General features: G+C 29.1%; 1 protein-coding gene across 2 annotated transcripts; it reads right to left on the bottom strand.

The window, feature by feature from the left end:
- Window positions 1-8,626: 8,626 nt before the first annotated feature.
- On the bottom strand, window positions 8,627-22,243 carry LOC123297692 (ankyrin repeat domain-containing protein 50). 2 transcript variants are annotated; one of them, XM_044879445.1, is made up of 15 exons: window positions 22,216-22,243; window positions 17,880-19,606; window positions 16,306-17,367; window positions 15,190-15,347; window positions 15,033-15,127; window positions 14,523-14,713; window positions 13,759-13,857; window positions 13,500-13,683; window positions 12,606-12,789; window positions 11,591-11,807; window positions 11,192-11,518; window positions 10,772-11,022; window positions 9,944-10,100; window positions 9,654-9,864; window positions 8,627-8,877 (listed from the first exon to the last, which is right to left on the bottom strand). In XM_044879445.1, the coding sequence occupies exons 2-15, from the start codon at window positions 19,465-19,467 to the stop codon at window positions 8,691-8,693; spliced, it is 4,911 nt and encodes a 1,636-aa protein (XP_044735380.1). In that variant the 5' UTR covers window positions 19,468-19,606; window positions 22,216-22,243; the 3' UTR covers window positions 8,627-8,690. The 2 variants fall into 2 exon arrangements, with proteins under 2 accessions (XP_044735380.1, XP_044735383.1); XM_044879448.1 differs by having other exon boundaries at window positions 10,040-10,100.
- Window positions 22,244-22,262: the final 19 nt, after the last annotated feature.

Genomic DNA, 22,262 nt, shown 5'->3' with positions numbered 1-22,262 from the left:
TCGCCAATACATTTCCTTTCTCTTATCTTGCCATTGATAAAAGCCGCAGATGGCTAGAATCAATTTTTGGTTCTATGGTTGTATGATACCGTCCCGTCATTCATCTTCATTTAAATATTAAGTTTCCTAGTTTGTAAATTAATTAGTTATCTCCACAATAATTAATCACTGGAAGCCACAAATCGTAATCTTTTTAAATAATTAAATATGTATTTATTCTTGAATCTCTTTCGATTTCTTCAAATTTACCAGTATCTTTATTTTTCATGATGGCTTTTGAGTTTCCTAGTTTGGAAATTTGTTAGCTACCTCAACAATAATCAATCACTTTGGAGGCCACAAATCGCAATCTTTTTTAATTAAATCTGTATTTATTTATTCCTGCTGAATCTATTTTCATTTCTTCAAATTTATCAGTATCTTTTTTTTTCATGATGTATTGAGAGATTATTATTATTTGATGTGTAATTTATTTCTTGAGGTCGTAGCTGATTAAGATGTCAATATGTCTTGTATTTTTGTATTCTTAAAATTGTGTTTCTGGATTTAAGGTTCGGTTTCTCCATTATTCTTGATTGAACAATTTCGATACATATTTTTCTGTTTTTTCCAATCACGGAACTAACTTCGCAAGCAATGTTTTAGTAGCACTACATTGGCATATTTTAAAAATCTGCATTTTCTCATCTTCATTTTCTTTTCGAAATTTTTTCATATTCTGGAAGTTGTTTTATATTATCAAGTACTTCTAATATTGGAACATTTGAGACTCTACCTTAAGGGTGGTGTGGAAACGAGTTTTCACACGACTCTTACATTTCGAGTTTCTCTTGCATTGGAACACAGAAATGTGGCGAGAAAAGTGAACACAACTTGGTTAATGTCTTGTCCACTAGTTTCAAAAAAAAATTCAATTCATATCGGATAAAATTTGGCTGTGTTATCAATAAAATTAATTTTTTGAACTTACGTCATCAAAATTCAAAAAATTTTTTTTGCTCCATCACATCGAAAATTATATCCAAGTGTGAGAAACCAAGTATGGAATCCTACTAAATTTGGGTCAAACTTCCATTTCACTTTAGATTTCAAGAAAGTGGAGACCTTGATAGTTCATGGCGCGTTTTATCTTAAAATCTTTAAATAATAATTTCCCGGCAGATTCATCGTTATAAGTATATTTGGAATACCCATTAAATTTTCTGTAAAAAAAAAACTGTTGGCGCCGAAAAAAATACCAATTTAAGTTTTAAGACTCTTTCAGTTAAGGCCTCAAAATTTCCAGTCGTAAAACATTTTTCCATTTTGTTCCGAAAATTTTATTAAAATACTTCTGAGAATTGGTCCATGTAGATTGACGAGAGTGAAACCGCAACACCAGGTAATAAATAATAATTCGAGTTAGCATTGAATTTATTAAAATAAAATATAAAAAAATATTATGAGATCAGTAAATTCAATTGAAATAGAAAAAAAAAAACAATACAATAGTTTTATTACTTTTAAGTTGGTTGGTAACACAAATTTTTAATGAAACTTCTTAAATTGTAATTTAACGAGATATTAGAAAGAAATATTACAATAAAATACATAAATTTGTTTCTCTCAGAATATTTTTCATTGAAAAAAGAGTATCATTTTTTTTTATTCATTACTTCTTGTTCTAAAAATTCATGAAAATATTCCAAAAGAAATGAAAACATAAATATATATAAAAATGCATAAAAATAAAATTTAAAAAAATTCTCTATAATAATATTTGTCTCTAAAAAATATATATTATTATATTCTTAACTATTACATTATTATGTGTGTGAATGTTGTTTTTATGTAGTTTGTTCGATACATAAACACTAAAAAAAACTTAGGCCATTTAAATAAATATCAGTTAATATTTTCATTACTAGTAGTTTTCTTTTAATTATTAAAAATAAAAATAAAATGTTTTCCAATATCCTTCAACACATTTCCTTCTTTCTCAGTATTACTGTAGTCCCATCTGTTTAATAAAGTTTAACTAACTTCACTTCACAGACCTTTGTACGGATATTCTCCTAATCATTAAAATTAGATTTCTAAAATGTAAATCGGCGAGTGTTCTGTTTCCATATTTTTATAATACGAATAAAAAATGAGAAGCATAACACAATAGCGTTAGACTCAGAATAAATTTGATGAGTAACGTTTTAAAGTGTCCAGTATTTAATATTTCTTTTGAATTTTAAAATTACACAGAGACACTTTTGAACGACTTTTCGACTAAAATTTTATAGTTGCTACTACTGAGAAGTAATAATTTTATCTGATTCATAAAGCGCTGCATTGTAAAAGCTGACAACAAATGTGAAAAGTCGTCAAAAGTATAAAAAATGGTAATTTTTAGGTTTTTTTATATTCAACACTGACATCTTTCTTAAAAAAAACAAACTTTTATATATTTTTAAATCCGTATAAAATTAAATCAGCATATTTAATTTGTGGGCGAATAATTTAATTTAAAAAAAATTAAAGGAGTGTCGAATTAGATTGGGAAACAATTTTTTTTTCTTCAATTTATGCATGAAAGAAATTGATTAAATCAATATAGTCGGGTAAAGGAAGAGCACTGAAGTTTGAAAATTTGAACAGCAGGACGGATTTGAATGCGATTTTCTGCATTCGATTCGTTACAGCGCCAGGAAATTGAGTGACCTAAATTGATTTGAAAATCGAAAATCGTGTTCAGCGATCCCAAAAAGCCTCGAGTAACAAGTTTGGAATCATTTTCATTACTATTAACCGAATTATGAATTTAGTATTTACGTCAATTTAAAATGCAATTATAAAATACATATTATTTATGCAAATTGTATATTTTTAATTACTTAAAAATCAATTAAGGTCACAAAATTTCCTGACGCTGTAACGAATCGAATACGGAAAACCGCATTCAAATTCGTCTTGCTGTTCAAATTTTTCGAATTTTGACTGTTGTTAATGTTTTGTTTCCGCGACTAATAATAACCTTTCGAAGCATAATTGACCTACGTGCTCATATTATCTATATTACACTTTGTTTATAATAGCAAGTGCACGTATAATAATTTATGCATTCAACAAATGATTGTACAAAAATATGATTGGTTTTAGATTTTATTATTGTTATAATGTTACTTTTATTAAAACAGTAAAGAAAATATGTGTGTTATCATGCATTTTTTAAATTATTTGGTTTAGGCAAAAAATCAGTCGTTTTAATTTTTAATTAATCAAAAAACAGGATAATGTTTGGTAATTTTTCTTTTTATTTAATGTGTAGGCACAAATTCGCTGATCAAAAAATATACACAGGCATCGTTTGTCTTTTAATTATAATATAAGTACATATTTTTTTAAACGAGTAACATATTTTTTTGCTATAAACTACTTCAAAAAATTCCTACTGTATCTGAATCGACACCTACTTATCGAATATATGACTACCAACGCTACAAAAATGTTATTATGATTAATAAATGCTTAAACTTTTATGACAATTATATTTTAAAAGTGAGATTTATGGAAATGAAGCGCTCTCTTTACATGAACAAAAAATTAAAACTTTAGTAAGTTATGATTAACAGTCGGGTTCAATAAATTAAATTTATTTGTTATGGATAATACAGTGTGGTCATTTCAAACGTATCCACCCGTAATTATCTCTAAAATCTGAACATATCTTTTTAAGACAAATGAAAAAATTGTGCGTTTACACATGAACAAAGAATATAAATATATTTTCTTTACTGTATTTATTAAATTGAATTAGTCTTTTTCCTTTGAAGATTAAAAAATATCCGCTAGATGGCAGCACCAGGGAAGGGCAATTTTTTTTTTACTTATGACAACAATGTTAAACATACTTTGTGAAAATGAAATTAACGGAAGATGATATGCATGGAGCAAAATTGAAATATGTAAAAATTTAAGATCACCATGCTCGGGGCTTAAAACGATGGCTTGCATGTCGTGGTTTACCTGTTTCAGGTAATAATAATGCACTCATAGAGAGGTGTGTTGTCGTTGATAGTTCGTTTTATTTGTTGGGAAATTTTTATATTTCATGTACATATTACGTTTAATTTTACAGCTACTTTATAAAGATCTAATTTTTTTTACTTACGTACGAAAATGTTTGGTTAAATTTCTTGTGTAAGTTTCTCCTTAGTACATATTTATTTAATTTTTTACAAGGCAAGTTTTCGAAGTATTACTACAAACAATTCAAACAAAAAAACTTGCTTTTGAAATATTAAATAAATGCGTACTAAGAAGAAACCTACCCAAATAATTTATACCAATCATTTTCGTACTTTAGTAAAAAAAATTTGACCTTTATTAAGTAGCTGTAAACTTTAACGTTATATGTATACACATGAAATATAAAAATTTCACAACAAATAAAACGAACTATCAACGACAACTCACCCCTCTACGAGTGCATTTTTATTACCTGAAACAGGTAAACCACGACATGCAAGCCATCCTTTTAAGTCCCGAACATGGTGATCTTAAATTTTTACAAATTTCAATTTTGCTCCAGGCACAGCATCTTCCGTTAATTTCATATTCACAAAGTATGTTTAACATTATTGTCATAAGGAAATCAAAATACATGTACCTCCCCTATTCCTGTCATCTAGCGGATATTTTCTTAATCTTCAGATGAAATAGGCTAATTGAGAAGTGCATAGAGGATAAATAAACAGATAAATAAAAATGAAAATAAATACTTGATAACTTCTAGATTAAAAATACTGTTCAGTAGCTTAAATTATATCTCCACTATATAGTGTTTTTTTCTTATTTATATTTAAATTTAATGATTCAACACTTTTTTTATTACTTTTTGAAAAATAATTTATATTGCTCTTTTTTATTTGTTTTATTTATTTATTTTGTGTTAAAATAAAATTGTATTTTCTCACACAATTATAGTGGAGAGTCAAGGAAATTTTATGAGGCCATATTTTGTTTTTCATATATCATTTATACAATGAAAACCTGAGGTTTTTTTCTTATAAGATATTAAAACCAATTTTAATATGCTTATAAAAGTAGATTATATAATTTAGAATGTTCATACATGTAAATTTTAATACTATTTTTTCAATTTTAATACTAATAGTCATTTTCTTCACTTCTGGCTAGTTGAAAACTGAATCGATCTCAATTTAAAGATCGATATGAACTTTGAAAAATCTCAACAACAAAAAATAGAAACATTTTAAAATCCCTTATAATTCTTAAGGATGCTGGGGAAATTTTTTCTGAATGAATGTTTGAATAGAGTACTTTCGGTAGTGAAAAATAAATAATGAAATTTGATGTCAAATGGGCAAAAATAATATGCATTAATTATTAATATGTTGATGGCTTTCATATTAATTGTGGGTTATGTTACCATTAACTTTATACGTCCAAAAAATGGCTGTCAACGTTTTTTTGCGAGAATAAAAAAGGTTTAAAATTTAATTTTATGGCAAGAAAGCGTGTTTATTTTGCCGAAATTTATTTTTTGCGACTTTTTATTAGGAAAATCAACATTGTGAAATACTTTTTCAAACATAGAATACCCTATTGAGATCAATTCAGTTCTCAGTTACCTAGAAATAAAGAAAACGCTATTAGTAACTAAAACACATTAAAAAATTTTTCACAATCTTCTTAGATATTTCCCCCAGATATTTACCCAAGGGATAAGATTTCTGAAAATTATTTCGATATTTTAGATCACTTTAAAGTTGGAAATTTATTGAATAATTTAAATTACTAAAGAAATTTTCTGGATACTTTCATTTTAGATAATCCGAGATATGGTGCTTACCACCGGACACCTTTATTCGGAAGACCTCCAGGAGATCGTTTACTGGAGCAGTACCATATCAAATTTTTAAAATCGGGGCAACGGAGTCTTAAAATATAAGAAATGTCCTATATGTATACGTTTTTTATATTTATGTAAAATAAATGGTCTTCCTAAAAAAAACTCCTGTTTTTTGCGCTCTTAACAAAAAAAGATAAGGAGACTGGTCTGTTTTAGTGATGACTCATTGCTTAAAGTTTAAAAAAATTTCGTTGAAATATGGGTATACGAAACTTCAATCTTCCATTTCATGATATAGTACAATGTATTTCTCAATTTCTAGGTAAAAAGAACTCAAAAACCAAAATATGAAGACACTCTAAATTATATAATTTATAAATGATAATATTTATCTTAATTATTAATAACACTGAAATAAATGTACAAATTGACATTTTTTATTTATTTTAACATTCTCATACTTTTTTTAAATATTCTTTTTACTCAGTCGAATAAACTCACATGTTTATTGTGTTGTTTTTTTTAAGGTTATACAACCACCATATTGTTCAACTACAAAATTAGGATGATTCAGGGAATTTAGGAGCATCTTATACATATTTTTTGTTTAATAATAATTACATATTATTAGTAAAGTGTATGTAGTTTTTACACATAAAAAATAAAAATTTTTATTTTTGAAAATAAAACCTAATTACAAATTGTGTATTAATATTGCATTGATAGTACTTAATAATACTTTAGTTTTAATTTTGATTTTAAAATAGTTGAAAAGAAATTTTGAATTCTTCTTACGTATTTGGTACTCATTTTTTTTTACATAAATAGTTCAAAATCAGAGACCCAACATTGCTGTATATTTATTTATCTTATTAATTGAACACAATGGACTTTTATTCTTATTAAAGCAATTTTAATTATTATAAATTAATTAGCATGATGCTTTTGAAAAATAATTAATAACATTAATTATAGTTATAATTATTTTTATTAAATATAATTAACGTAGTACGAGTGCCAAGACAATTTTAGACTTAGGATTGAAATTATTTGTACGTTATTTTCAATTTTGTTATAACTTGATGAATATAGATGAAAAATAAGAATACAATTTTTCGATATCTGCCTTGATTTTCGAAATATCGAAAGCTTAATAGTTAAACAAAATTTTCAATTTTCGACATTTTTTAAATTACTCCAGATATCGATTGTCGATAGTGAATTTAAAATTGACGGCAGATATTGTTGTTTATACATCCTTAATTAATCCAACCCAATGGATTTGTTTTTGTTTTCAATAATTTATTAAGGTTTTATCTTTAATCTAAATAGGTTTCTTTTTAATTTCCATTAGTTTGGAGAAATATATGAAAACATATAATCCATCTACCGTTTTACCATAAGACCAATTTTAAATATGCCTACTTTTGATATCAATTTAAAAAAATCCAGCCTTTTATCCAAAATTGCCCTGGCGCTCGTACATTCTTAATTGTTCTGAAAGTACTATCCAAATTATTGTTAAATGCAACTGACTTTATTTGATTAATCAAACGTCGATTAATATTAGAAACTGTAGATCTTAATTATATCTTCTCACGGTTTAATTTCTGAATATAGCCCAATACATCCTACTGTGATGTACAAAAATTGCGTATACGTTAAATAAATACTTTCTTTTTTAAATTATCACAATCATAAATAAAAAATAAATAAATTTCTCTCCCATAAAAAAAAGCGTATTTGGCTAAGAAAAAAATAAAATAAAAAAAACAAGCAAACAAATCAACACAAATTATATCACACATACCAAAAGAAATAGAAAAATTCCTTTACATATTTTTTATTGGGTCTCTGCAAATACACTGCTCAAAATCATCTAAAAATAAGATTTTCACACCTTCGTGCAGAAAGTGTCAACTTTCGTCCAGCTGTGCAAAACGAAGTTGATGCTTTCTGCCTCCCTCGGGGAGAAAAATGGTATTCACACTACGGAAGCAAGTATTCTTTACTTTAGCTCCCTAGATGGGTAATATACTACTTTTGTTCATTTTTCATAATCTTACCTTTCGAAACAGATGTTATCATCCTTAATAGATATTCTTATCGTGTTGCAATATTGTACTGACAATTATACGAATATCCATTTGGAAATTAATAATGCAAAATAAAAAATGCAAATAGTATTTTTTTTTTAAATAATACTTTTTTGGTGTAAATCAAATACCAATGTATCGTATAAACCAATTTTTCAAATTTAGTACAAAAGCCTATTGAGATGATCATTTCGAAAATCACTTTAGGTGAAGAACTCTCACTACACGGGCAGAAAAGTGAAGTTTGTTTTTGAAAATCTTTTTAAGTATACAAAATATGAACGTTTAAAACTCCTCATTAAACTCAAAGAGGAAGATGCTTTAAAAATGACGTTGTTGAGTATCGCTGTAGTGATTAATTATAAAACTCTATTTTACAAGAAAGAGAGAAGCAACAATCTTTCAAGGCTTGTAACTTCTTCGTTTTTTAATCAGTTTTCAAATTTCGTATCAAGTATTGATATAAAGTCTACTTTTATATTTTTATGGGTAATGTGGCAAATTCGTCATCATCCATGATTTTCTTATTAAATTATTGTTACTTTTCAAAAGACAACTTTGAACAATATATTTGTAAATCAGATAAAATTTTTTAAAATAAAACGAAATTAAAATAAATAAAAATAAAAAAATTTTGTTATCAAAACTGTAACTTAATAAACTAACTAAATGAATATAGATTGTTACTCACATATTTAAAGGTTGACTAGGATTTGTATTCAATTAAAAATTAATTATATTTAAATATTTCACAAAGGTGTTTCCTTACGCCATTGAAAACTATGTGTTTTTGTTGCTGGATTTGATGATGTCGTACTTTTTCGTAAATTTGCTGCTGCTGAATCAAAACCATTACGTACACCAGCAACTAAACGCATTGCGGGATTTGTTACAATACCATTTCGTCTAGGTTTTGAATTGCTGCTACTCCCACCACTAATTGAAAAAAATATTGCTTCTTAAAAACGTTTTGAATAAATTATTAATTATTAGTTAATTATTTTATTATTTATTCAATATGAAATAAAATAATTCGAAGAAGCTTTCAAAAATCAAATCACGAGCAATATGAGTCACGAGTATAGTGAGAGGAATATGCAAAGAAATTTTTTCCCGATGGGAGCGCTTGTATTTGTTCCACTATTAGACAATTTTGACAAAAGTGGAATCTTTTAATTTTACTACTTTACGAAAAAAGATGCTCAGATATGCTCAGATCACTTGAAAAATTTGTAAAACAGTTTCAAAATTATATATTTATACCTTTTTTTTTTTACTACAGTAGGGTTTCAATAATCCGACGCTATTAAAATCTAGGGGAAATCAGATTATTCGAATTTTCGAATTACTCGATACATAAAATAGCATTTCATGTACTAATTTCATAGTAGGTTGGGGTGCACATACGGAAGGTGCCGATCTATTGAACTTTTTTCCATCACTGTATATACCCGATGTAAATTTTTCTCGTTTAACAAATTCAAAAAAAATATGCTGTGACAAATGGACGACCGAACACAAAAATGATCCTGTTAAGCGCCTATTATACAATTGAATTCATTTATCTTTTGTCAAGCAACTGAAATTTGGCATACGACTTTATGGTTCCGTTTTTAAACTTAAGAGTTCCGTTTTGCATCAATTATCGTAACCCTCCTAAATAATGCTAACTAAATATAGACTAACTCATGTTTAAATGTAAAAAAACTTACCTAATGTTATTACTGCCACTATCTTGTGCTGGTGATAACGAATTTTTAATATTTCTATTGCCAACACCTAAATTTGAATTTCCTAATATTATACGCATATGAGTATCACGTGCAAAATGTGTATCAGCCGATGATGATGTTATATTACTCTTATGTTGTGATGATAATTGATACATGTTCACAAGACCACTACTACCACCCCCACTTCCACCTATTAAACATACACAAATTGGAAAAATATAATATATTTGATAATCATTAGTTTATTGATCTTACTACACAAAATTTACCAAAATTTGAGGTAATATCCTCAATATTAGGGCTTAAAGGTGGAGATGCATAAATAGGACTTTGTGGTTCCGATTGTAAAGGGGATAATAACTTACTCGCTGGACGATTTTTACTAGCCCGGCTGCATTGCTGTAGTTGTTGTGTGAATGATAATGGCTGTAAAAAATAAGAAAAAAAATTTCATTAGAATTACACATTCTATCTATACTAATATTATAAATATGAAAATGTGCTTGTTTCTATATTAGCTGTGTGATAAATCAATGTCTTCTTTGAAAGAGATTTAGCAAATATGAAAAAATAACAGCAGCTAAAAAGAAAGAAAACCATCGAATTTAGAACCGCAATAGTTCATTTGAGAACTTGTACTATCTAGTTTTGGAATCTATTGCTAAAAAATTGCATCACCCCTTGCCGGTTCGCACGGAGAGTTGAAATGGTGAGAAATGTTACACCTAATTTTATTTGAAGTTTAGAAGCGTAAAAATTATTTTACAATAAATTTGTTAAAACCAATCGAAAGTTTGTTTAATTTTTCTTTAAAAATGAGATATTTGGACCAAGATTAGCTTTCCCAGCAAAATTGACATTCCGGGATGTAAAATCCTGTATCCTCTGAAATAATCAGCGCACTAAAATTTTTCTCATACCATTCGAAAACCTAAACATCCTTTCTTCTAAACCTTGCATACTGTTTTGTAAAACATTTTACCACTATTCCACTCTTCGTTTTTAAAACTTTTCGACTTTTAATGTTATTAGAAAAGGTTTATTACGATTAATTAACTTTCAACTATTTAGTCGCAAAAAGAAGATAGTTAACTTACTTGTTGAACAGGTGTTGAATTTGCTTCCCTAATATTTTTATCACCGCCATGCCTACTACTATGACTTGATCCTGTCAAATTACTGCTACTTTTACTATTACTGCTATGATTTCCTAATGAAACACAAGATCTTCGTTGTTGTCCGCTTACATTTGTTCCGCTGACACCACCAACACCAGTATTACATTCCGAAACACCCCATTCAACTGGATATAAAACTGCACATGAAGGTTTTGTTTCAGCAGTTGAACCTGAAAAAATTATTTTATAGAATTTTAGTAATTTGCTAATTTAAACCAAGAAATTGCAGCTGCAGCAATTTGCAGGGCGTCAGATTCAGAATGTTCAGATCCGACCCTTTCTTGGTCTAGGTGGTCTTTTTGTTAAACCCTTGACATCAAGTATCAGAGAATTATTTACCCGAAGTTACACTTGTATTCGAACCACTATTTCCAACACCAGTCGTAGAAGTTGTTGTATGATGACTTGCAGATGGGGTTAACGGAGTTGATAAAGATATACCCGTAGAAGCACTACCGCCAACGCCACCAACACCAGAAGATGGTATTACACCACCTATATTTGTTTTGCTAGCATACTCTTGCAATAATCTTACAACACCTAAATGACCAGATTTATGAGCTACTCTTAAAGCATTTCGTCCACAAACATCAGATACAGTTGGATCAGCCCCATGTTGTAATAACGCTAGAACGCATTGTTCATGTCCCTGTTGGCCTGATATACCTAAATTAAAATTGAATATTAAATATACTTTTATTTTGAAAGAGTAGTCACAATTAAAAATTTGATACGTACCTAAAGCTGTTGCTCCTTGATTACATGCATGATCAGGTGTTGCACCATGCTCTAATAATAATCTCACAATGTCAGCATGTCCTTGCCAACTAGCTGAATGTAAGGCAGATCGTTGTTCAGCATCGCAAGCATTGACATCGGCGCCACCAGTAGTTAATAAAAGTGATACCATATCATAATGACCTTGCCAACAGCTTACATGTAATGGTGTTCGTCCCTGTTTTTAAGTTACGTTAATTTTTACATTAATTAATGAAATTTACAAAATACAACAAATTTTTCGGGTACGGAACCCTAAACTCGCACTTGAAACATATCTAAGAACACTCTTCATTAAATTATCTTTCAAACGAAACAAAAAAAAATCAAAATCGGTTCATTCGTTTAGGTATGCCTACGATGCCACAGACAGACACACACAAACATAGCGGTCAAACTTATAACACGCATTTTTTTTGGTTCGAGGCTTAATTAATAAAATCATTAATTAATAGTAGGCCAATCAGATTAAACATTTAAATCCACATTTTCGACCTCGGCAAACGACTGGGTCATACCGAAAAATAAAAAATAAACCTCGAAAATTTTGACCTTACTTCAGTTTTTGTCGATTTTGACCTGGGAAGACTGGTTTTTCATCAAAAGTTTTGGTATTCATTTTTCAAAAAAGTTTTTTAAAGAAGGCTAATTTGGAACAACTTGAGACGTAGACAGTTTTTATAAGACCGATAGTTTCGGAGAGCTTTTCTAAGTTTGTCTATTTTCTCAAGTTACTCGATATTTCGCAAAATTTCATCTTGAAAACCGTTAGAGATAGAAGAAAAGTTTAAAAGTAAAAGTAAATGTTTCTTATAAAAAACAAACAACTTTTGTTTAAACATTTTTTTGTAGACATCACTGTTTACCCGTGAAAGCGCAAACTAGGACAAAACTTTGGTATCTCTTTTCTCCAAAACTAAGATCCATTTTCTTTAAAATCTAGTTTCTCGTTTGATTATACTATACTAGATCATACCTCTGAATCTCTGGACTCAACATCTGCTTGGCCATGTTCGATTAGATATCGTGCCATTGGTAGACGATTATCAAGCGCTAACACATACAATGTACTTCGCCCATCCGCATCTTTAAAATTAACATCTGCTCCATGCGCTATTAATAATCGTACGACGTCATAATGTCCTTCTAAAGCTGCTAACCTAAAATATATTATAAATCATAATTAATCATTTTAAAGAATCGTACATTATCGGGTTTGAGTAGCCATTTCTATTCAAATGAATAGCAAAACCCATCTTTTGTTGTTAATTATTCTGTTAAGGCTGTTCTATACACTTTTTTGATTGGTGTGAAACTTTATAATTTTTTAAAGAATCTTCTTGGTGGAAAACAAATTTATAAAGAAAAGCGTTTTTCCAGTAATATGGTTAAAGTAACAATGAATTTCAAGCACTGCGATTTTACTCTTTACTCTATCGATTTGAAATTTGGAATGTTATAGTTATTAATATTCTACCTACCCTGGGTACTTTTATTTTTCGAAAATCTTGTTAATTTTTTCAATTTTTATAGTTCACACACATTTACTTTTTCTTATTCCACTGTACCTTGTGAACAATGAAAATTGGGAAAATTAACAGGATTTTCGAAAAATGAAAAAGTACCCAGTGTAGGTAGATCCTTATAAATTTATTTTCCTCCAGTAAATATTTCATTGGATTCTTAAAAAAATTATAGTTACATTAGTTTCACTTCAATCAAAGAATGATTTCACGCCAATCAAAAATGTATACAGAACAGTCTTAAGGGCCAAGATAAGCATTTTTTTACAAACCAAATTGATTAGAGAAAAAAACAAATGCCTATGTATTTCTCTATATGTAATATATAAAAAGCTATAAAAATATACCTTAAAGCTGTTTTCCCATCGTGAGAATGTTGATTTGGATTTGCTCCATATTGCACTAAAAATAATTCAACTAAATCGGTATGGCCTTCTTGCGCTGCAAGCATTAGTGCACATTTCCCATCATTATCAATTTCATCAATTTTGGCACCAGCCTCTAACAATGCTTCACAAACATCTTTATGGCCTAAAAAATTTTAAAAATATATTTAAATATGTTTATTAATATTTATTATTATTAGTTGCAATTCAATACATTTACCTTCAAAAGATGCGTAATGTAATGGAGTCCATCCAGCATTATCTCTATGCTGTTCATCAAGACCTCGATCTAAAAGTTGTCGCACAACTTCTATACAGCCTTTAAATTAAAATAACAATTATTTTTAATTTATCTCGAATAAAATCAGGACAAAAATTATAACTTCTAAACTACTGGAATTTAAGACCTTACATGAATGGTTTTTTAAGTAATGGCAATGAGTTTTTAAACATCTTTTTAAGTTTATAGTTTTAATTTTTGTTCGTTTTTGTAAACCCTAATCAGGCTGGTGATTGAAATGATCATTTAAAATTCCCTGACTGTACCATGACGATAGCAAAAATTCCCTGACCATTTTAGAGATATCATAATTCGAAATTTTCCTATTCGAAAAATACCAAAATTTCTCTTTACCTTGTTTTCTGATAGAAAAATATACACTAACGTAAAACATGATTTGCCAAATCTCATGTTTCGTTATTCATTCTACCGCACTTCCTCTTTTTTTACTCAATCTACTGCTTTTAGAAGGATTTTAAAAATTATCACAATAATTTAAGATTTTTTTTTTCAAAATTTCTTTTGTGTCATTAATAATTTTAAATGACTAGATTTTAATTAGATATTAATTTAAATGAAATTTATTAACTGAACAATCTCCACGATAAGCAACAAAAATAAAGGCGCTAAATAAAAATAAATAAATAAATAAAACTTTTTTTTTTCTGTTTTTTAAAACAAAACTTCAATAATTAATGAATTACCTTGAGCAGCAGCCATACTTAAAACAGTTCGACCTGCTGGTTCAATTGTATCAACACAGCATCCCCAAAACAATAGAAGACCTACAACAGAAGCATGACCCATACTTGCAGCAGCCCATAAAGGGGTTCGACCAGTACTGTCTGCATGATCAACATCAGCTTCATACTCCAATAATAATTCACAAACATCTCTATAAAAACATAAACAAAATTTGCTACAGTCATTAAAATAAAGGCTCGAAAAGTCGCTTAGAAATGTGGCTTCGAAAAATGTGGAATATTTTTTGTAGAAATCTAGCCTAAAATAGAGCAGCGATTCCAGGAAGTGTTGAATATGGCATTCTTTCGAGCCCTTGGTGAATTAGTGACAAAATTTGTACACATTTATTTTAATTAAGTCGAAATTTTCTACTACGTTGCTCTATTTTTAAGAGAAAAAACATCGGAATTTTGCCATAAATACTAGAGGTGAATCCCTGTAGCCAAGTAACGCTTATATTATTTACTTACTTATGCCCTTCAAAAGATGCTACTAATAATGGAGTCATTCCATCTTTATCCTGATGATCAACTTCTGCTCCTCTTTCTAATAACACACTCACAACCTGTAATCAAGTATTAACAAAATTATTTATAAATACGTTACGACTAGGAATAAATATCTTACTTTAGCGTAGCCGTGATTTGAAGGTACACACAATGCTGCAACAGATAAGGCTGTTCGTCCATCCATATCAGCATGATCAATTGATGCGCCAGAATCTAACAGATGTTCAACAATTTCAGAATGGCCCATGTATGCTGCTGCAATTAAAGCCGTTCTCCCTAAACAAAAATAAGTGCAATTTTGGACAATTAAGTCATAAATATAAACTTGTGAATTTAAATCGTAGTTTTTTTCGTTAATCAGACGTCAAATTTCATAAAAAGTGGCAGACATTTTGAATTGGTCAAGAAAAAATATTGAAAACAAAAACTTTTGTTTGCGAGACTTTTTTCAAATTTTAAATAGAGAAACGGGGTGATGACTAGCGTGTATTTATTTTGATATTAGGTAATATGTTTGTATAATTTTAACATTTTGCATATTAGTAAGATATGTGGAAAAATGCACTGGAGTGGTAATTGGACCAACACACAATTTCTGACTTAAGAATGTATTAGCACCAAGGCAATTTTAAATAAAAATTGTGATTTTTTTTATATGAAGTTGGACTAAATCTAAATCAATTCTGAAAATTTTAGGGGGAATTGTCCAATTATTTAAATAAATAAATGACTTCAGATTTCAGAAGTAGGCATATTTAGCATTGGTTTTATGGAAAAACGATAGATGGATGATATGTTTTCATAGATGTCTCCAAAACTAGTTGGTGGAAATTTAAAAAAATAAAAAAAATATTCGTCTTATATTGTCAAGCTATAACATAATTCACCATCAAAATTGAATATATATATATTTTTTTAATTATAACGGTAGAATTTTTATAAATTTCCATCGACTAATTTTGGAGAAATCTATGAAAACATTTCACCCATCTACCGTTTTACCATAAAACCGATGTTAAATATACATACTTTTGAAGTCATTTATTTATTTAAATAATTGGACGACGACCCCCCCCCTCGCCTAAATTTTTCAGAATTGATTTACTTACTCCAACTTCATATAAAAAAAATCAAGCCTTTTATCCAAAATTGCCCTGGTGCTCGTACATCCTTAATATTAAAATAAGTACACTTCTTAAAACATACATAAATTAATTCATCAAAATTATTTTACCTTCTAAATCCGTTTTGTTAACATCTGCTCCATGTTGTATCAATAATTTAACAATTTCTTCATGACCTGACCAGGCAGCTGCTCTTAATGCAGTTCTATGATCTGCATCAATACAATCAACGGAGCAACCATGTTTAAGTAAAGCTTCAACTACTTCTACGTGACCACCCCATGCTGCAGCACGTAATGCCGTCCATCCATCAGCATCAGCATGATTAACATCCGCTCCTGCAGTTAATAAAATTTGTACAACCTCTGTATGTCCATGACTTGCAGCGACATTTAATGCTGTCTGTCCATGACCACTTTCTGACGCCTCTAAATTTACTGGTTCTGTGCTAGCCTGTAGCGCTAATGCTAATAAAGCTGCATTTCCTTCGGCCGCCAAACAATGTAACAATGTTTTACCCGTACAATCATGTTGACTTAACGATATTCCATTACCGGATATTAACTCATAAAATGGATCAACAGGACTTTGTTCCGATTGTGATGTAGAATGTGATACTTGACTTGAACATCGTTGTAGATCGTCATCATCGGTATGTGTTTCAATCTCTTGATATTTAGCTCCAGCATTTAATAGTAATTTAATTACTTTTGGATCACGAGGCAGGTGGCATTCAAAATTAAAATCTTGATCTGTTGTATCTTCAAATAAGCACGTATCCACTTCAGCGCCACTAGTGATTAACCATAGTAACATTAGAGTATGTAAATCATCAACATTTTTTATAACACTATTCAATTGACAAATATCCACTTTTTGTTTGGGTGGTAATGGTGGTTTGGCTGTATTTGTGCTTGGTAAAGAATCATTAAAATTAATTTTCACTGTGGATGATATTTCATCGTTATTTTTACAAAGTTGTTGATCCGTTTGTATTGTGTTCTCTTCAAGTTTACCATTTACTTCGTTACGTAATTCAGTTATATTTACATATTGTACATTAGCATTACGTACAGCAGACTCATTCCATGGTGACTTTTGATTTAAATAATATTCGACTTTTGTTAGATGAAATGCAAATATGTGTATATCACTTTTTGATAATTTTTTACCTGTAACAAAATGGAAATGTCATGATTAATGTGTCTTTAGTTATTTCAGTAGTAGTAACTATTTAATGAACTCTATATAAGATCAATGTAATAACTTATGATCGAAATCATTTTTTATTTTAAGTTATTATTTATGAAATACTACTCTTGTAGTTTTATTCAAATTTGGAGGTTGCACCTCGCGCAATATTCAAGTGGTGAAGAAAGTAACTTGCTTCAATAAAAAGACCCTGAAAATCTTTAGTTAAGCTTCTAAACAAAACATGTCCGAAATAATTTAAATTTTACGAAATAATTCCGTTGAATGTCTATTGGGTACTGCTATCTCCCACCAAAAAGATAGTTCCGGAGCAAATTTTTATGCAACTTAATTTTGATTTTTGTTTTTGATTACATTACGAACCCATTCCCCATGGTCACGAAGTGTGTACATAAAAAAAGTTGGATTCCAAATAGGAGAACTGAACTATATCATTTTTTTCACAATTATAATATTAGTATAGATTACATACCATTTAAATAGAAGAACATCGTTAACATGATGTGGCCTTCATAAATATTACACAAATATTTTTGTGTACAATGTTTAATATCTAGGAGCCATTCAGCAAACGAATGATGAAAAAAACTAATAAAACCTTTCTTCGATATATTTAAAATTTTCCGTGTTAAATGAAATCGTTTATTAAAATCTTCCATAGTCATGTTCCATTGTTGTGTTCTAACAATATCGTACAATAAATCTTTTGTAATTGGACATTTTGCAGCTAATATTACATTTAATAATGGTTTTACTTTAAAAAATTGTTTACGATTAAATAAACGTTGACACAACCATAAATATAAACCATTTAATGTTCCCGGTATTTCTTTGATTTCACGTAATATTATAAAATTTTCTGAAACACCATCTAATACTTTTTCTAAGTAAAGAAAACAACCATTACTTTTAATATGTAATTGATTTAACATTTCGGCCGTATCGCGACTAATATGTTGTCGTAATGAATTCTCTTGATCTAAACGTGCTAAAATATACTGTTGTACATCACGTACAACTTGCGATTTACGTAAATCATCTAAACTTAATTTACGAAATCCTGTAAACATTTTCGATATACTTTTACTTTGTTTTCGTGCTGTGCACACTAACAGTAACCATTGTGGAAACAAATGATGATGATTTGATAATAATTCGGCAATTGTTCGTGAAGTTTTACAACGATCTTTTGTTCTTTGTTTCGTTAACGTTGAGTTTGTATCAGTAAAAGCAACTTCATCGATTGAATCAATTATGAAAAATAAGCACTGTTTTGGTGGGTCGATTTCGAGTAATGGAAATAAAAGTGCTCGTTTTAAACAATCATCAGGATTCTTTTCGATATTATCTGGATTTAAAGCTTGATGTATTTCATCGTCGTTTAATAGTTTTTCATAATATGCATCTGCAACTAAGGTACGTGGACTGATGGGTCGTGCTGGTATCATAGGTTGAATTTGACTTGAAGATCCAATTGGACTATTTTCACCCGATATCGAACGTTTTAATAATTTACGACCCGTCATTTGATCATCGTTTAAATCATTTAAGTTTAACGATGCTAAATCATTACTGCATTGGGATGTTGAAGGCTCGTCAGTAATATTTAAACATTTTCGTTCAGTATTTTCCTCAGTTATATCATCATGAATTTTATTTGGACCGACAAATGATGATGCTTCAAAACTTGTACATTTAACAAGTTTCTCACGACGCCGAATACTTTTTTGTTTTAAGCCTTCTGTACTATAACTCAATATTTGTCCAACTAAATTTCGTAAAAATTCACTTAATAATAAACTATGTTCATTTTGACCGACTAAGAAATGATAGCCTAATAATCGGCGATTCAGGGCACGTTGTTGTCGACCACTTGGACCTTGTGTTGGCCATACTAGTTCAGCACAAAATGTTGTTTTGCCTGAACCAGGACCTCCAAGGATTAATGCTCCACATGCTTTTGATATTGGTCGTTGATCCAGACAATGGGATAGTTTTTGAAATGCCCATTCTCGACAGAAAAACTTTTTCTTTTCTTGTACAAGTGCCATCGTGTCCATAGTAAAATTTTGATTTTTTACTATTGTTCGAAATTAACTCTCATCGTTATGATTTCGAAATCGTATCAATATTTGAATATTTCTGTCCATTGTTTTATTACAGTAAGAACTTTAATAAGTAACTCAGTACTTATTCGGCCTATAAATTAAAAAAAATATATATTTGATTAAATAAATTTTGTTTGATAGCAAACATTTCTTTCATAGAACTACAACAAAATTTTAGTTTAAATTTTTAAGCCATTTTACAAAATATTTATAGGGGATTTAAAATTTTATGAGCTTTTTTTCCGTGGGTGTGTCAAAGATAATTCGTATATTTCCAGGAAATAAAGAAAAAATCTGTATTTATTAACGTGGTGAAACAATAATCTTTGTATTTTTCTAAAATTATACAATTTTGTGTTATTATAGTTAAACATACTAAATTTTTCCAGATGCATCAATTTCATACGATTCTTCAAAGACGTAATTGTACAGTTTATGGAAGAAATACAATATGTCTCATTAGCTCTTAGCCACCGTTTAATACCTTCTAAGATAAGTTAGACACAGAAAAATAATACAAAGGAATTGTGTTTAAAGGAGAACACATTAACAAGTGCTTGATTTTGACTTGAATTATCCTCTTATTAAAAAGTTAAACCGTGTTCGTAAATGATATGAATATATAATTAATAAGAAAGTGATAAGAAACTAGAGACTAGGAGATAGAATGGATTTTGCTAGAAAGGATATTTTTAGTTTCATTTTTATTAGATTTTAGAGGAATCTTTAGGTAAATCGAGGTTGACTTTTGAATGACTGACAAAATTTCATCCTAACGTGCCAATTGGCATGACGATTTGCAAATAGGAAGAGGGTGTATATTTTACATTTTACACTGACGCTTATCAGCTTCATACTTATCTATTATATATAAATTAATGCGGAAGTCCTACGATTGTAGATATTGAAATAATATAATTTTAATTTTTGAGTATGCTCAAGTTAGAACAGATAGAGCAAGAGGGACATGCAAGTTTTACTATCGAACAGGTACGTGAATTTTCTGTTGCGGAAAATAAAGATTTAAGGTTACTCTAACAAATGTCGAAACATCCGCCAGGCAACCGGGGAACGTAGGCCTGAGTGGAAAGCCAAACATGTAAACAAAATTTTTTTTACAGCGAACAGGTATGTGGCTGATGTTTTGTCAGAATGTTAACAGAGATGCTAAAAAGAGTTTGCCAAAACATCAGCCAGGTAACCGAGGACCGTAAGTCTGTGTGGAAAGCCAGTCATGTAAACAAAAATTTTTTTTTGCAACGAACAGGTACGTAGCTGATGTTTTATCATAATGTTAAAAACAGTTTGCCATAACATCAGACTTACGGTCTCCGGCTACCTGGCTGATTCCGTACTCGAAACAACTAAAAAATAGGCGATGATCTTCTAAATATATTTAATTTGAAGAAGGCTCTAGTAAAAAAAGTAATTTAATGGAGAGTGTTCATAGATATGTTTCAAGTGCGAGTTTAGGATTCCGTACCAGAAAAATTTGTCAGGTGTTTCTTAAATTTTGTAAATTTCACATAATAAAAATGAACAGCAAGGCTTGGTACTCTCAATAGTCAAAGAATAAAAAAAGAGCACAGAAAATGAATGTGCCGAAGATATTACTTCTTCATTATCTGATCGGAAAACATTCAGAAAAGACAGTACATCTGGTAATTATAGACAGACCTGTGTTTGAACTCTGCTCCAAGCAACCATTGCGAACAATCGCAATACCCGAAATTAGGGTCAAATGATAAATCGGAACAGTGGAGTCCTGCACCATTAACAAGTGGGGTCACAGTCTCCAACATGTTCACTATACACGCATGACCTGTGCTTGTCTTACAATGCCACAGTCTGCAGCTCCTAAGTCGGTAAGCATCTATAATTATTAAGTGAATCGGCGGCCGATTAATACCCGATTAACTATTAATGTTGAATTTTGTGAAAATTTTCCTAGTAAAGCGATAATTTTAAAAAAATATACGATATTGCAATTTTTGTTGTCTTAACCTGTATGAAAAATTGAATCTTAAGGTCAAAGCTTCTACAAAGTCAACATATATAATCCAGTGGCCAAGATACCCAATGAAGAATCATAGAATCGCCCTTAATCTTTCTATTTTTAAACAATAACTGCAAATAAAAATACCCTATTTTTTATTTTTTTTAAATAAAAATGTAGCTAATAAGTCGTATTAAAAAACACGTACTAAATCATTTCAAATGAGGAAAAACTTAATTTCGTCAATTGGTTTTAAAATAATAGTTTTGCAAATAAAGAAAATTTAATATTAATTCATATCAAAAAAGTTTTTAGTTAAAAATTATTTTTACATGAAAAATATTAGAAAAAATTCTGTAACTAATTTGAAAATTAAACATAATTTTAGTACAACAAAAATTGAAAAACACTTGTTACTATAAAAAAAAATTGAATCATGTCTTCAATAATAAATTAATTAAGTTATCTTGTTAAGAATATTTAACTCAGACAATAATTAACATTAAACTAAATAATTACATTAATTAATATATATATTAAAATTTGTAAAAATATAAAATGCAATCTAAATAACTTTCCACTTAAAGATATCAAAACTATTAAAAATTTTCCAGACAAACATATTTTTAAATTAAATATAATGCCTTTAATTTTCAGTGAAAAAATACATGGTGCATCTTAAAATAAGTAATATAAATATTTACTTTTTAAGTTTTAAACTATCGATAAACACTTATATACACTATTTTTT

Source organism: Chrysoperla carnea, chromosome 4, assembly GCF_905475395.1.
Source record: "Chrysoperla carnea chromosome 4, inChrCarn1.1, whole genome shotgun sequence".
Taxonomy (NCBI): Eukaryota; Metazoa; Arthropoda; class Insecta; order Neuroptera; family Chrysopidae; genus Chrysoperla; species Chrysoperla carnea.
The sequence above is the reverse complement of the archived record's forward strand: the minus strand, read 5'-3'. Positions and strand labels throughout refer to the sequence as shown.

What these genes read in the sequence shown, in the direction of transcription:
- LOC123297692 (XM_044879445.1), bottom strand. Translation starts at nt 19,467, where the DNA reads ATGGACACGATGGCACTTGTACAAGAAAAGAAAAAGTTTTTCTGTCGA. An exon ending in TTGAGTCCAGAGATTCAGAG is followed by an intron (nt 11,808 to 12,605) that starts GTATGATCTAGT and finishes ACTTAAAAACAG; the next exon opens with GGACGAACACCATTACATGT. An exon ending in ATTCAACACCTGTTCAACAA is followed by an intron (nt 10,101 to 10,771) that starts GTAAGTTAACTA and finishes TATTTTTTACAG; the next exon opens with CCATTATCATTCACACAACA.